Source organism: Zootermopsis nevadensis, unplaced genomic scaffold (genome assembly GCF_977971745.1).
Source record: "Zootermopsis nevadensis isolate Lab colony 2312 unplaced genomic scaffold, Znev_1.0 Znev_ptg000030l, whole genome shotgun sequence".
In the NCBI taxonomy this organism is placed as follows: Eukaryota; Metazoa; Arthropoda; class Insecta; order Blattodea; family Termopsidae; genus Zootermopsis; species Zootermopsis nevadensis.
This window is the reverse complement of record NW_028259162.1, coordinates 12,231,710-12,244,171: the sequence shown is the minus strand read 5'-3', so window position 1 is coordinate 12,244,171 and position 12,462 is coordinate 12,231,710. Positions and strand designations below refer to the sequence as shown.

At 35.8% G+C, this 12,462-nt stretch overlaps 3 protein-coding genes across 6 annotated transcripts in view; 2 read left to right on the top strand and 1 right to left on the bottom strand.

Moving 5' to 3' along the window:
• Positions 1-2,587, top strand: part of LOC110839660 (F-box only protein 9) — a 28,142-nt gene extending 25,555 nt beyond the window's left edge. The window contains exon 12 of the transcript XR_015537779.1: positions 894-2,587. The gene's annotated coding sequence lies outside the window, so the exon portion shown is untranslated. The remainder of the gene's footprint in view (positions 1-893) is intronic.
• Positions 1-12,462, bottom strand: part of LOC110839662 (progestin and adipoQ receptor family member 4) — a 36,677-nt gene that overhangs the window by 12,634 nt on the left and 11,581 nt on the right. For all 3 annotated transcript variants that reach the window (XR_015537781.1, XR_015537780.1, XM_022084065.2), the window contains exons 2-3: positions 4,620-4,838; positions 887-990 (exon numbers count right to left, since the gene is read on the bottom strand). Coding sequence is in view for 1 of the 3 variants with exons in the window: in XM_022084065.2 (XP_021939757.1) it covers positions 887-990; positions 4,620-4,838 (323 nt within the window). In the remaining 2 variants the exon portion in view is untranslated. The remainder of the gene's footprint in view (positions 1-886; positions 991-4,619; positions 4,839-12,462) is intronic.
• Doa (CDC like kinase darkener of apricot) overlaps positions 936-12,462 on the top strand; it is a 77,957-nt gene continuing 66,430 nt past the window's right edge. For both annotated transcript variants that reach the window (XM_022084052.2, XM_087358439.1), the window contains exon 1: positions 936-1,020. In XM_022084052.2, coding sequence (XP_021939744.1) covers positions 943-1,020 — 78 coding nt within the window. In that variant the 5' untranslated portion in view covers positions 936-942. The remainder of the gene's footprint in view (positions 1,021-12,462) is intronic.

Here is a 12,462-nt window from a genome sequence, read left to right as displayed (position 1 = left end):
CAATAAATGTTGCTCATTTCATAGCAGTGTAACTATTAGGTGTATCTTCTATGAAGGAAGTGCCCTACCAAATTGCCATGAACTGTCATAGAAATAAGACCATCCTATTTGCTTAGGAGAAAATAACACTGCAAATATGTAGACCAAGTTTGGTTTTAAGTATATTTTATTACATTTATATTTGTTATAACTTGTTATAAGTGGATAATTTGAGCTGGTCTGATAGCCATGGCTATTCTAAGTTGGGGCTTTCTGTCTTAGTTTATTAACATGTGGGTTTTGTATTCAACTTTAGACTTTGATGTTGAATACAATTTTCATCCTAATAATTATCTGTGCATTGTCTTGACTTCCCTACATTGATGGTTATCCAATGGTTCTGATAAAAAATAAGATCAAGTAACTCTACATGAGTAAAATTAGTTTATTGTTACATTTCTATACCAAATTTTGTAGTTGTTCTGTTAACAGAACTATCATTATATCAAGAACATATTAGTTGCACATGGTCTCCAAGTTTATTCTGCCCCAAATCTGAAATTGTATGTTGGCGCTTGATAAATATATAAGAAACAGTGAAATAGTTCAATTTTATTTTGACTAAAATGGTTTTTGAGTGGTGGAAGAAATGGGGAATGTTACAAAGTGAAATTGTTCATATGTGCAGCTAATAGAAAGTTTTTTATTGTTTGTTTGTTTGTTTAAACTATCACAGTCATTATTTACAACTTTAGAAAGCAAAATAGTTGTTGTATAAGACTCGGTGTTTACTTATTTGACTCTTCTAAATGCTATCTTGTGTCAGAAAATGGATGCTGTCAAAGCAACAAAAGCCCACTTTATCTAAGAAGCCCATTTTAAATAATTTTAACAGGTTCCTTATTACCTTGTAGAGCCCCCATATGGAGAGCAGGCAATAGGAAGAGAGGATGAGCCAACGGCATGCCCAGGGCAGGCAGAACACAGAGGCGTACACCATGGGTAGCGCGCCTGCACACAACAGAACAAGCAACACACACGGTAAGCAAGCAGCCTTTTCACACAGAACATTCATTAGCTTCGCACATCTGCCCTTGTTACTGCATATCATTTCCGCTGGTACGTGGGTACTCAGGCATGAGGATTGTACACAATGATTTTGTTATGAATATTCCAAAATGATTCTTGTTGTATCATATGGGATTATTCTAAAACAGATTGAAGTTAGTAATAAAATCAGATACTTCATCAATTCTAAGTTACTGTGTCATCCTCAAGTGTGCTGTGTGTGTCTAAATACTGATTAAGATAAATATAACAATGATATGTGTGAATGTATATGTTCTAATTAGTATATTAGTCAGAAAACTGTTAATTGTAAACTTGGTATTTGTGGGTGTAAAATGGGCACAGCACATATCAAACCTTCTCTACACATGTTGGTAAGGTTTTATGTTTATTTTTTGTTTTTGATATTGTTGAATCAATTTAACCATTTCTGGGTATAGCTCTGCAGAATTCAGGTAGTGTCTAGAATCATTCATATTGTAAATATCACTTATATTTTGTTAGCCGCTGAAGGAAATGCTGTTCATATTTTGATGAATTTTTAAATCTATATCAGTATTTTCTTTTAAGAATTTATAATTCAGAATTGATAAGGAGAATAATTAAAAAGTGTTTAACCATTTTTAATAGATCAAACTTATGAAATATTTAACTGAGTTGGTTACCCTTCTGTACAGCACTGTTGTGTTCCTCTTCACATGTTCTTGGTTTACACAACTCTGTTACTGGTAATAGAATTGTTCAATGTTCATCTGGTAACTTCCCTTAACACTTTATTCTTCCAGTCATTTAATTGATATTCTCATCAGTCCATCCATACATTTATGCAGAAGGTATCTTTTACAAGAATGTAATGTTTTGTTTATTGATAAGAAAATACTCAGTCATAAACTTTGTGGATGTAGGATACATCACTTGATATTTATTTTTCTGTGATGTCATTCTTACCCTGCCATGATGTACTCTATTTTCACAAACTGGAATAAGGGAACCAAGTCTTGATTGTATATTTTGATGTAAGGAAATCACAATGCCTAATTGTAGTTGATGAGGGTATTTATTTTACAACTATTTCATAAGATGTAGGGGGAGTTCCAATTTAAAATTTGATTAACAAGTATGTGTTACATATTTTTAGTGGATGTGAGTAACCATTATAAGCTGATCAGTATAATACCCACTGATTAGTCATCCAGTCGATCAGTTGGAGATGAAAACATGCGTGTGTGTTGTTGAATCAAGCTTGTATGCTTCTTCAAGTAAAGATTTTGAAGTAAATCTCTATCTTTGTAAATTTCTGGATTTTTTCAGTACATATAGCTTTAAGCTATTTATGTGTATTACTAGACAGAAATATTCCAATATTTTTTGTTTTGTTTTGTTTTGCCCTCCCCAGATGTCAGTGGAATTGGTTTGTGATCAGTTGATTTTAACAGAAGGTTTATAAGAGAGAATGACAGATTCAATTGTTCAATGAAGTATCTATATGGAAAAAATATTGAAATGTCACACGATGATTTAATAAAATGTTTATTTAGAACTTTTAGAATTTGAGGTTCTCATGACACTGAATATGAAGATACCCATCTTCTGGGTTGTAGTGCTGTGTAGTTTCATAGAAGTTTACCATTGTTTCAGAGATCCTTGTACACTGCTATGGGACTACATGTCACTACAATCCAGAACACAGCCATTTTCCTAGAAGTCTTTTAACTAATTTCCTTTCTAATTCATTAATAATGCCTTGTTAGTAACAACTTTACTCGTGTATGATACCAGTATAGAATATTATGTTGGGTTATTTAAGGATGCATTGCACAGATCATGCCACATGTATGTTGGGAAGCTGAACATAATTTAACAAGCACATTTAAGTTATTAAAGCTGAAGGCAACACATCATAACATCAATTACATCTCTCTTAACAGTGAAAAAATACTGAAATAAATCAAGCACTTTAAAACAACATTTCTTACTCGCACTGTTATGACAAACAAAATTAATGACAGATAACACAGATAGCAAGAACATCTAACGACAAACTATGGTACTAAAAGAATAGTACCACATATTTATTGTAAGTAGTATACAAAGAACATTGATAACAGTTGCACATTCAAAGAATGATACAATACCAACTGCACTCATATGAAGGGAAGCTAAAAAAGTTTTAATTTCTTTTGGGTCTGAGGTATTTACTGAGATTTCAGATTACAGTTTTCTGTGTTGTGACACTGTGTAGTTGTATGGGGTATCCTAAAGACTGAGGCAGCATGGTCTTCTGAAAAGTTGGTAACCATCTACAACACTACAGTCACAACTCAGAAAACTACAATATAAATTTTAATACTTTCCACATAAAAATAAAGTCAAATAAACCGCAGTTTGTTAAGGTGATTCTCATTTTAGATTGTGAAGTTTATGATAGCATTAAAAATTTTCTTGTAAAGTCCTTTACATGAGATTAATTACAAAAACCTAGTCTTGAGCAAATGTGGGTTCTAGATGATAACAAGGAGGAACTGTTAAGGATCAAGGTTGTATGTATGTGCCCATCTTGCAGCATTATTTTTCTTATATTTCTGTCACGTAATTATTTTTCTCATGGTTGCTTCAGCCTTACATGAGAATTTTAGCTGTTTTCAAGCCGGAATTCTATTTATAGGGACCAGTGGTGGGCTGTTGTGAATCTACAGATTCTATTACAATCAAAGAGTTTCTTGGCTAGTGACTATTAGCAGCAAGCATCGTTGTTTGTAAGTCTTTGCCCCATAGCAAAGAATCCATAGAAGTGCATAAGAACACTAGCATTCCATTATGAAGTAGTCAAAGCAGTGTTTATTATTTTTCATGTCCATTTGCATCAGTAGATACAAGTTAAAATGGCGATATATAATGGCATCTGTATGTCATTAAGAGATCCTCTGTTATATAGGAAATGTGACATCACTGCTTCACATGCAATATCAAGGTCATTTAGTCTCAGTAATTGTTTGGGGAAGCTAAATATGCAGATCAGGAAGGAAAGCTTTCGGTGTTTCTCATTGGGTTACTATAATGGTAATTATTAGTTGAAAAGAAAGGATTTGTTCTTTAGCGCATTTTTAGTTAGGCTCGTGCCACTTAAATGCACTGAATGGGAGTGTGGTGTTAACTCAGAGACAAAAATGTCAAACAATTGTTTGTTGATACAACATTTCAGCGGCCCACATTAAGTACTAATGTTAATCCCACCTCACAAGTTTGTACAGCTGCCATGTAGATGTTATTTGTGATAGTAAATTTTAAAAGAGAAATTTAGAGTGGTCTCTAGTGACATTGTATTCATACAAAGTTTCATGAAAACCTATAAGTTGGTTCAAAAGTTGTTACGGGGAAAATACACGTTGATGGACAGACACGTGTGATGATACCATTAATTTATATTTCCTTATAATTCAGATCGTTTTGAAGTTCACATATTTTATTATTTGTGACAGCAGAAAATGGAGGAGATAGGAATTTATGGGTTTCTGTTAAGACATACATAATAGTAGAATGAACATGATGCATGCATGATACAAAAGTCTTACCAAAACTCTGGCTGATCCATATTCCAAGCATATCAAGTTGCAGTAATTTGTAGTAGACAACCTCTCCACGCTCCAGGTTCATAAACAAGTGATAAACAAAACTGCCAATCCATGGACTAACAGCGCCAATAATGTGACACCATGGGAGGAAGTGCGATTCAATCTGGTCCCATGGCATTAAACCTGGTACAGTCACCAGGATGTATACAATTGGAATACCTGTTAGAAGAAAATGACACATTCAGTGTTACAGCAATTTTGCAGAGAAATTTGACATCCAAATTACCTTCTTGTTTCCATCATCAATATAGTCTCCTCACAATAGGCTCAGAATTTCTTTATGGTGTATGTGTAGTCAGTTTGAATCTTCTTGAATGGTCTTCTTAAATTTCCCGTAATCTGTGCTCTACATGATGTCAGGATAGATCCTACATTGCATTTTTGTAACATGAACATAAATCTATGATTCTGCCCCCCCCCCTTTTCATTCCTTGGTCATAAATGTTTTGATTTCTTATAGTTCATGTGGCATTCCATATTATACTCTGTAACTTACTTGGTGCTCAGACTTACTACAGAATATTACTGAAATTCCACATTAAGATTATGCCATTTATCTAGCACGAAATATAACCATCCAGTTGAAATGTTAGTGTTTCCATGTTTTGCAAAGAAATAAAGGTGTGTGGTTTTATCATACCTGTGTGTGCTATACTTTTAAATTTACTGACGGATTTTCATTAATCTTGGTATGTCATGTCACTAGGTTTTACGCCGTGTTTGTATCCTACTGTTTAATTTCGTACCAGCAATTATTTCGACATTGGCCATCGTGTGAATTATCGATGGGGGATTGAAATTAACTCATCTTAATATAGGGTCGTGAAATTGTGTGTGGTAATACATCTTCGAAACATATGCATCTTTTTTCAAGTAGTATTTTTTTTAAAAAAAAAATTGGAACAACAATATGAGAGCTTTGCGAAATCTGTATTTGGCTTCAGTTTGTTTGTAAAATATGTATACGAAGAATCATTAATTGTATACAGTGTCACTGCTAGACTCGCGACATGGATTGAAATGTTCAAAGGCGTCGTAAGTTCTTTTCCTGACTGCCTCGTTGGTTCTTAATTTGATTGCCACGAACGACATAATTTTGGAGAATGGCCAAGTTATTTTATCTTAATTTATGCACGCTATAGTTCATTGTCTTTATTGAAAATGGATTAGGCCTTATTGATTTTGATGCGAATGACCGCGGCATATCCTGTATGTATTTTATAACGTTTCCATATACAGTAGTCTGTAATAATTTTGTCTCCTGTACTAAAATGTAATTTGCTATGCATTTATTAACTCTGTAATTGATACTCCCTGCTGAAGCGATAATGTATTTTGTGACTAAATTAATAAATCTACCATCAGCTTTTTTTTACGAGTCGTAGTCGTAGTGTTGCTGAAGGTGGGCTTTGTTTCTCTTCCGCAGAAATTTTTTTGAAAGAACAGTGTTAAAATAACTTCTTCCTTTGCCTATAATTAACCACTAACTTTTAACAGGAAATTTAGAAATGGGTTTTCAGGGATGTCCGACGTTGGAACGATTTACAAAATTTTGTTGACATTGGCTTAATACTTGGAGAGAAAAAATCTCTTGTTGCTTTCTTTATTTCATTACTCTTTTGTTTTGTGACGCGATGTTTTGGTTAATATAAAATCGATACCGCTTTCTTTGCCGCTTCGGTTACTGTTCTGTCTTGTTTTGCTGTCGAACTATACGAGTATGTGTTTTTTTATGATCGAACGATAAAGCTCTAGACTTCCTCCTTCTAAATTCTTACCTACTCCACAGTCATCTTACCATTTTCAGACGGCTGTCTTATAGGATATTGTGACGTGTATCTCATGCAACTGTATGGACGTTTCAGAGATTTTTACTGCCTCCATTATCAGGCCCCGATGACAGAGCCCAACATCCCTGAAGATAGTCATCTTCATACTCACCGCTGTGAGAACCATGGACTTTTATATTATTACGCTTTACTAAATCTATCGGCATTAATTTGAGTTAATCTGCATGTTCTAGTTTTTGTTGAAATCAAACATCTGGCGCTCCTTATGTAGATCTGTACATGCATTGCTACACGTGGAAATTACGTAGCGATTCCCCAGGATCATTGCCATGGTTACCTTGGTTACTATGGATACCGGGAGAATTCCCTTTGTATGATTTCCAACCGACCGCATAACCACTTGGGGGGGGGGGGGGGGGTTTCCTCACACCCTATTTATATAACGTTAATTATAAAATTATACTCCCATCGACTCCTCCCAAATGGTCAACGCCGCGGTTCCCCTACTCCTAAATTTCCCATAAGACGTTGGTCTTGTCAACTGGGTAGTTTTCATGTGCGTAATTTCAACAGTTGAAGAAGGATTCTTGTCTCTGCGATACAAATTGCATTGTTTCGTAAATAATTCTAATAACCTATGACATTTTCTCACTACCTTAATTTACCTTTTCCATCGTCGCCAAATGACCTGTCTAGTTGTGACAGAGTTCAGAAGAACCAATTTCCATCACCACTCACTCTTTTTATCGTGACATTTATGAATATTGCCATGTTAGACACGCTGATTTTTCATCCATTGCCATCAGTCACCAAAATGCTGCTCCCTTTTTGGAGGGCATTTATCTGCAGCCATACACAGCAAGCGATCGTCATGGTTAGTTGAATTCAATCAGATTATATGAATTTTGGCTGCCTCTGGGCGTATCTGCCGGTATAAAATAGCTAAGCTGCAACTGTTATCAGTATAGAAATTTCCTTCACAGTATTTTGTAATACATCGCATGGACTTCGACGATGTAGGAACGATGGATGAAATTTTCTCTTTTTTGAGTTTGCGTGTTTAACATGAAATTCTTTAAAGAATATTACATGCATTTTCGGATTTCGAAGACTCTGGAAACTAACACAGATCATTTTAATGAACGAAATACGACGTCTGTCTACACGATGGTACAATATAATAACACATGCTGCATTCTGGAGACTGTAGGTGTTTGTAAAGAGTTGGTTCGTACTTCCTGTTTTTACCAGATTCTTCATGCCTCCTAAATTTATAATAATGGAGAAAAGATCTGATACAAAGAAGCTTCAGACCTACAGCTATACAATCACTGCAAATTATGCTTTCTTTTATGCAAGGAAACTTATTTACAAACATCGTGACTCAAAATTTAGACCACTTGGGTAACATTTTGTGTCACGGTATATCAAAGCTTCTCTATATTGGGGTGACGTCGTTTACGATTTAGATGTAAAGCGAATTTCCGGTTTTATTGATGTGAAATCCAGTATAATGGTTGCTTTGTTAAATAGTGGTCGTATGTGCTGGAGTTGGTTGTTTGAAGTATCAATTTATAATTATTTCATCGGTAGTTGAGGATACAGATGGAATTAAAGTTTTATTTCAACTGACTGTATTCGGAGGAAACAAATTATGAATTATAGTCGTATACATATTTGTTTGAAAAGACTACTCCTTTCACATTGGCATATTTGCCTACATCTAGAGCTACCATCCGTGAATTACGTAAGTCTACATATTAAATTATATGACTAGGAACTGCTGGGATGAAGTTAGTTTATGACAGTGGAAGGTTTGTTTATATTGATGAAAGCTGAGAGAAAACCAAACATTACTTAATGGATTACAGAGCAGTCATGTTATAGTGCACGAGAACTGCAGACATCGACCACTGACACTGTTTTGGGTATTCTTTGCTGTGGTTATTTGTTTGAGGGATAGATAGTTATTTTTGTCCGTATACTTAATGGCGGAGACTTATCACTTCAGATTACTTACCGTTAAATAAAAAAACGAAAATGTGATGATAATTGAATTGATGACGGATGTGGGAGAATCGATAATACTAATATAAACAACCGAATTTCAATGTAGGTATACAGGAAAACTACAAGTAACTTAACGCAGGGTAGAAAGTTGTATAATAGAGACTTTTAATCGAAATCTACTGAATTTGAATCAATAACGCATTCTACAAAGCGACTTTCGATGTTGAGGATAGTCTTTCTATGGTGAATTGAAGAAAAGGCCATGCCTTAATTTTAGTTTATATCCCAGGTAGAGAACAACCACGACAAACTTAAAATAGCTTGTGTTCAGATCTAAATTCGATTTAGGCAAGTTTACTTTACTAATAAAAGTAAAGTGTGTTGCCCTGAAACAGCATGCTTCTTAGATGTGCTTCCAAAGGAAAGTGGTCGGTTAAAGTAGAGCTGCTGTGATAACTGGTATAAAGTGTTCGTGAAATATCTGTCAATTTCTCTGTGACTTGACATTCTGTGTGGGATCTGTGGCAGCACAGTTATTTGAATACCATGAGACAGCAAAGAGAGTAGGTCAGTAAAGTGTTTTTGATTAATGTTTGCTGAAGCTGGCATTTATTTTCATACATGTAAATTAATGTAATTTTATTCAACTGAGAATAATTAATAACGAAATTGTAAAGCAGCCTGGTTCTCAGACGAACAGTACGGAGCACGACTGTTTTAAAAGTAGGCCATTTCTAAGCTTGTTTAATATCTATGAGGATTAACATAAAATTTGGTCTGCACGGTATACCATAGGTAATTACTCCCGCCTCTGTGAATTAAATTAATGTTATGTCTTACACGATTTTAATTAAATTTGTCATGGACATTGTGCCACTAGGTGTTTACTCTGATCACATGTTTGTTAACTTCCCACACATGGATATGCCAGCGTGATGGTCGAATAAGTCCTGACGTGGAATGATGATGTCTTTACACGTGATCATTTGCGCTTGCGCATTTCTTCCCTGACCTGTTATATCTTCCTCGGCGTACTAAATAACCATATAATGTCTGTAAAGGATTTAATGAGATTTGTTATGGACTTTATGCCATTGTTGACTGCTCGAAACACATACTTTGTAACTTGCTTCACTTGTTTTAATTCATGAGGTGGAATAATGACGCCATTACCTATGATCTGCGCATTTGTGTTGACATCGCGATTGATGACGCAGTCCACCGTGATTAAGGTCATCTTCGGTGATGTCCGTCTGTGCGCTTGTAATAAACCCAAAATAGCTGGATGATTTTTTTATGAACGTTTTACGAGTTGAGGCTAATCAATGTTGTGGACATCGGGAATTCCTTATATGTATGTTTTTTATACGAATGCCGAGGTCTTGAGGTAACACATTGATGATACGATTACCCATAATCGTCTAACGCGTGATGATATTGTGGTCCCTGGAAACGTCACCTGCTTGAGGTAATTTTAATTTGACGTTAAGAAGCTTTTGGATCGAATATGGAGCAGGGATCGCCTTTGGAGTTTGTTTGTGCTCTAAATAGAGTACATTTCTCGGCTTGTTACATTTTGGTTGAAGGTTACACAAACCTGTATTTTCAGTTCTTAAGAATGTCGCATGACACCTTCAGCTCGCGAGCCATGTGCCCTGATTATGCATACTGACACTAGAAAAACTTAATTTCACCGACATAGGATTAGGTCGCCTGAAGAGGAATTTTAGAAACGTAAAAACATACTGAAAGAGAAAACAGTTATTTGCTTTAACTCAGTACGGCTGCAAGTGTTTGGTCAGAACGTTGCTCTAACAGAAGGGGTAGTCACTGGCCATCGTGTTGTAGAGATGTAGCAAAAGGAAACTGTGCTTTCTGAAAGGAGCATAAAAATTATGATACTGGCACAGCGTTGACATCAGAAATGAAAAAAATAGGAATTTACTGCAGGCCACCATTGGCCTGTTAGTTTTCTTACGGTTCATACAGTGAGAGCCTATATTTTTGTGATTTTATTATCTAATCCAGCCATTATACTCAGAAGTATTTTGTCCCCTGGTTAGCACATACAAATATACATCATATATGATCATGTCTGTGTCGAGAACTAAAAATTTTGAAGGGTGACAAGATTCCATAGTTGATTTAAATTCATTATGAATATTGTGTATTTTAATTCTCCGTCAGATTACTAAAACATTGTTAGTGAACCAAATAATAAGGTAATTCGTAATAAAAATAATATTTTAATTACGAAACTTGTTTTTGCATTATCCATGTATACCTTCTGCCATCTGGTGAGAGAAGGTGTCTCTGAATTTACCACTGGCGTATGAATACACAAAGTATGTTGAAAACAGAATCTAAAACTTTTTAATGATGACTTGACGAGCTGCGTCGCGTCACAAACTGAACTTCATCACCTACCCTCGTAGAAAACACCGAGTCTACAGTGAATAGGGCAGCGTGAGGAACGTCACTCCTGGGAAGCGTGACTGACGACTTCAGCTAAGTTTTCGGTGCGTAGGACAGTAAGTGGGATGGTTTGCATTTAGACATTTCGATATTCGGTTAACACTGTAATATCATTTTAATGTGTAGGTTTGGTTGTAGTCTGTTGGAAGTTGTTGACTATAGCCTATATTTAATTGTCCTAGGAAGTGTGTTGAAAATAGAACCTAGTACATTTTTAATGATAGCATGACGAATTGCGTCACTAACTGAACTACGTCACCTACCTTCGTATAACTAATAGATGGCTTACCGAACCCGAAGGTTCATCACCGAATTAACCAAAGCCCTGCACCGGACCCTGTCCTGGGCCAACAAAATCCAGTCTCCTTCAACTCCTATCTCCCACAGATCCCGCCTGACATTATCCTCCCATCTACGTCTAGGTCTCCCCAGCGGTTTCTTTCCCTCAGGTTTCCCAACCAGTACCCGGTGCACACCTCTTGTCCCTTCCATGCGCGCTACATGCCCCGCCCATCTCATTCTTCTCGACTTAATCACCCTGACAATATTGGGGGAGGAGTACAGATTTTTAAGCTCATCATTATGCAGTTTTCTCCATGCCCCATCGTCTTCTCTCCTAGGCCCAAATATCCTCAACACCCTATTCTCAAACACCTGCAATCTGTGTTCCTCCCTCTGAGTGAGAGACCATGTTTTGCACCCATAAAAAATAACAGGCAAAATTATTATTTTGTATACTTTAATTTTCAGGTCCTTAGAAATCAGATGGGAAGACAAAATAATCTGAACAGAGAAGTAGCAAGCATTTCCGGAATTTAGTCTCCTCTTAACTTCCTCATGAGTATCATTTTGATTTGTTATTGTTGTTCCCAAATATTTGAACTTTGTTATACTTTCAAAGGATTTATTAGCCACCCTAAGATAATTCTACCCGCCTGTCTGCTGACGAGATACTAACATGTACTTAGTTTTTTCTGAATTTACTTCTAGCCCCACCTGTCTACTAGCCTCTAGTAAAACTTCTGTGTTCCTCTTTATTGTATTCATATCGTCCCCCAATAAATTAACATCATCAGCATATGCCAATAGCTGACGTGTCCCATTCAATTGCAAACCCTCCTGCCTATCTTGGACTTTACTGATGGCATATTCTAGCGCAAAGTTAAAGAACAAGGGAGACAAAGCATCTCCTTGTTTTAGACCATTCTTGATGAAGAATGTCTCAGATACATATTTACCTACTTGAATTTTGCTACAGGTTTCATTTAAGCACATTTTTATTAGACTCACTAGCTTCTTTGGTATACCAAATTCAATAAGAATATTGTATAACACTTCTCTCTTCACAGAGTCATAGGTTTTTTTGAAATCTATAAATAATTGATGTACGGTCCCACTGAACTCCCATTTTTTCTCTACCTACCTTCGTGTAACAGAATTTATTTGCAATATAGGAAATTTATTGACAGGGTTTGTCTTTCAGTTCGACTCATTCTGAACAACGACGT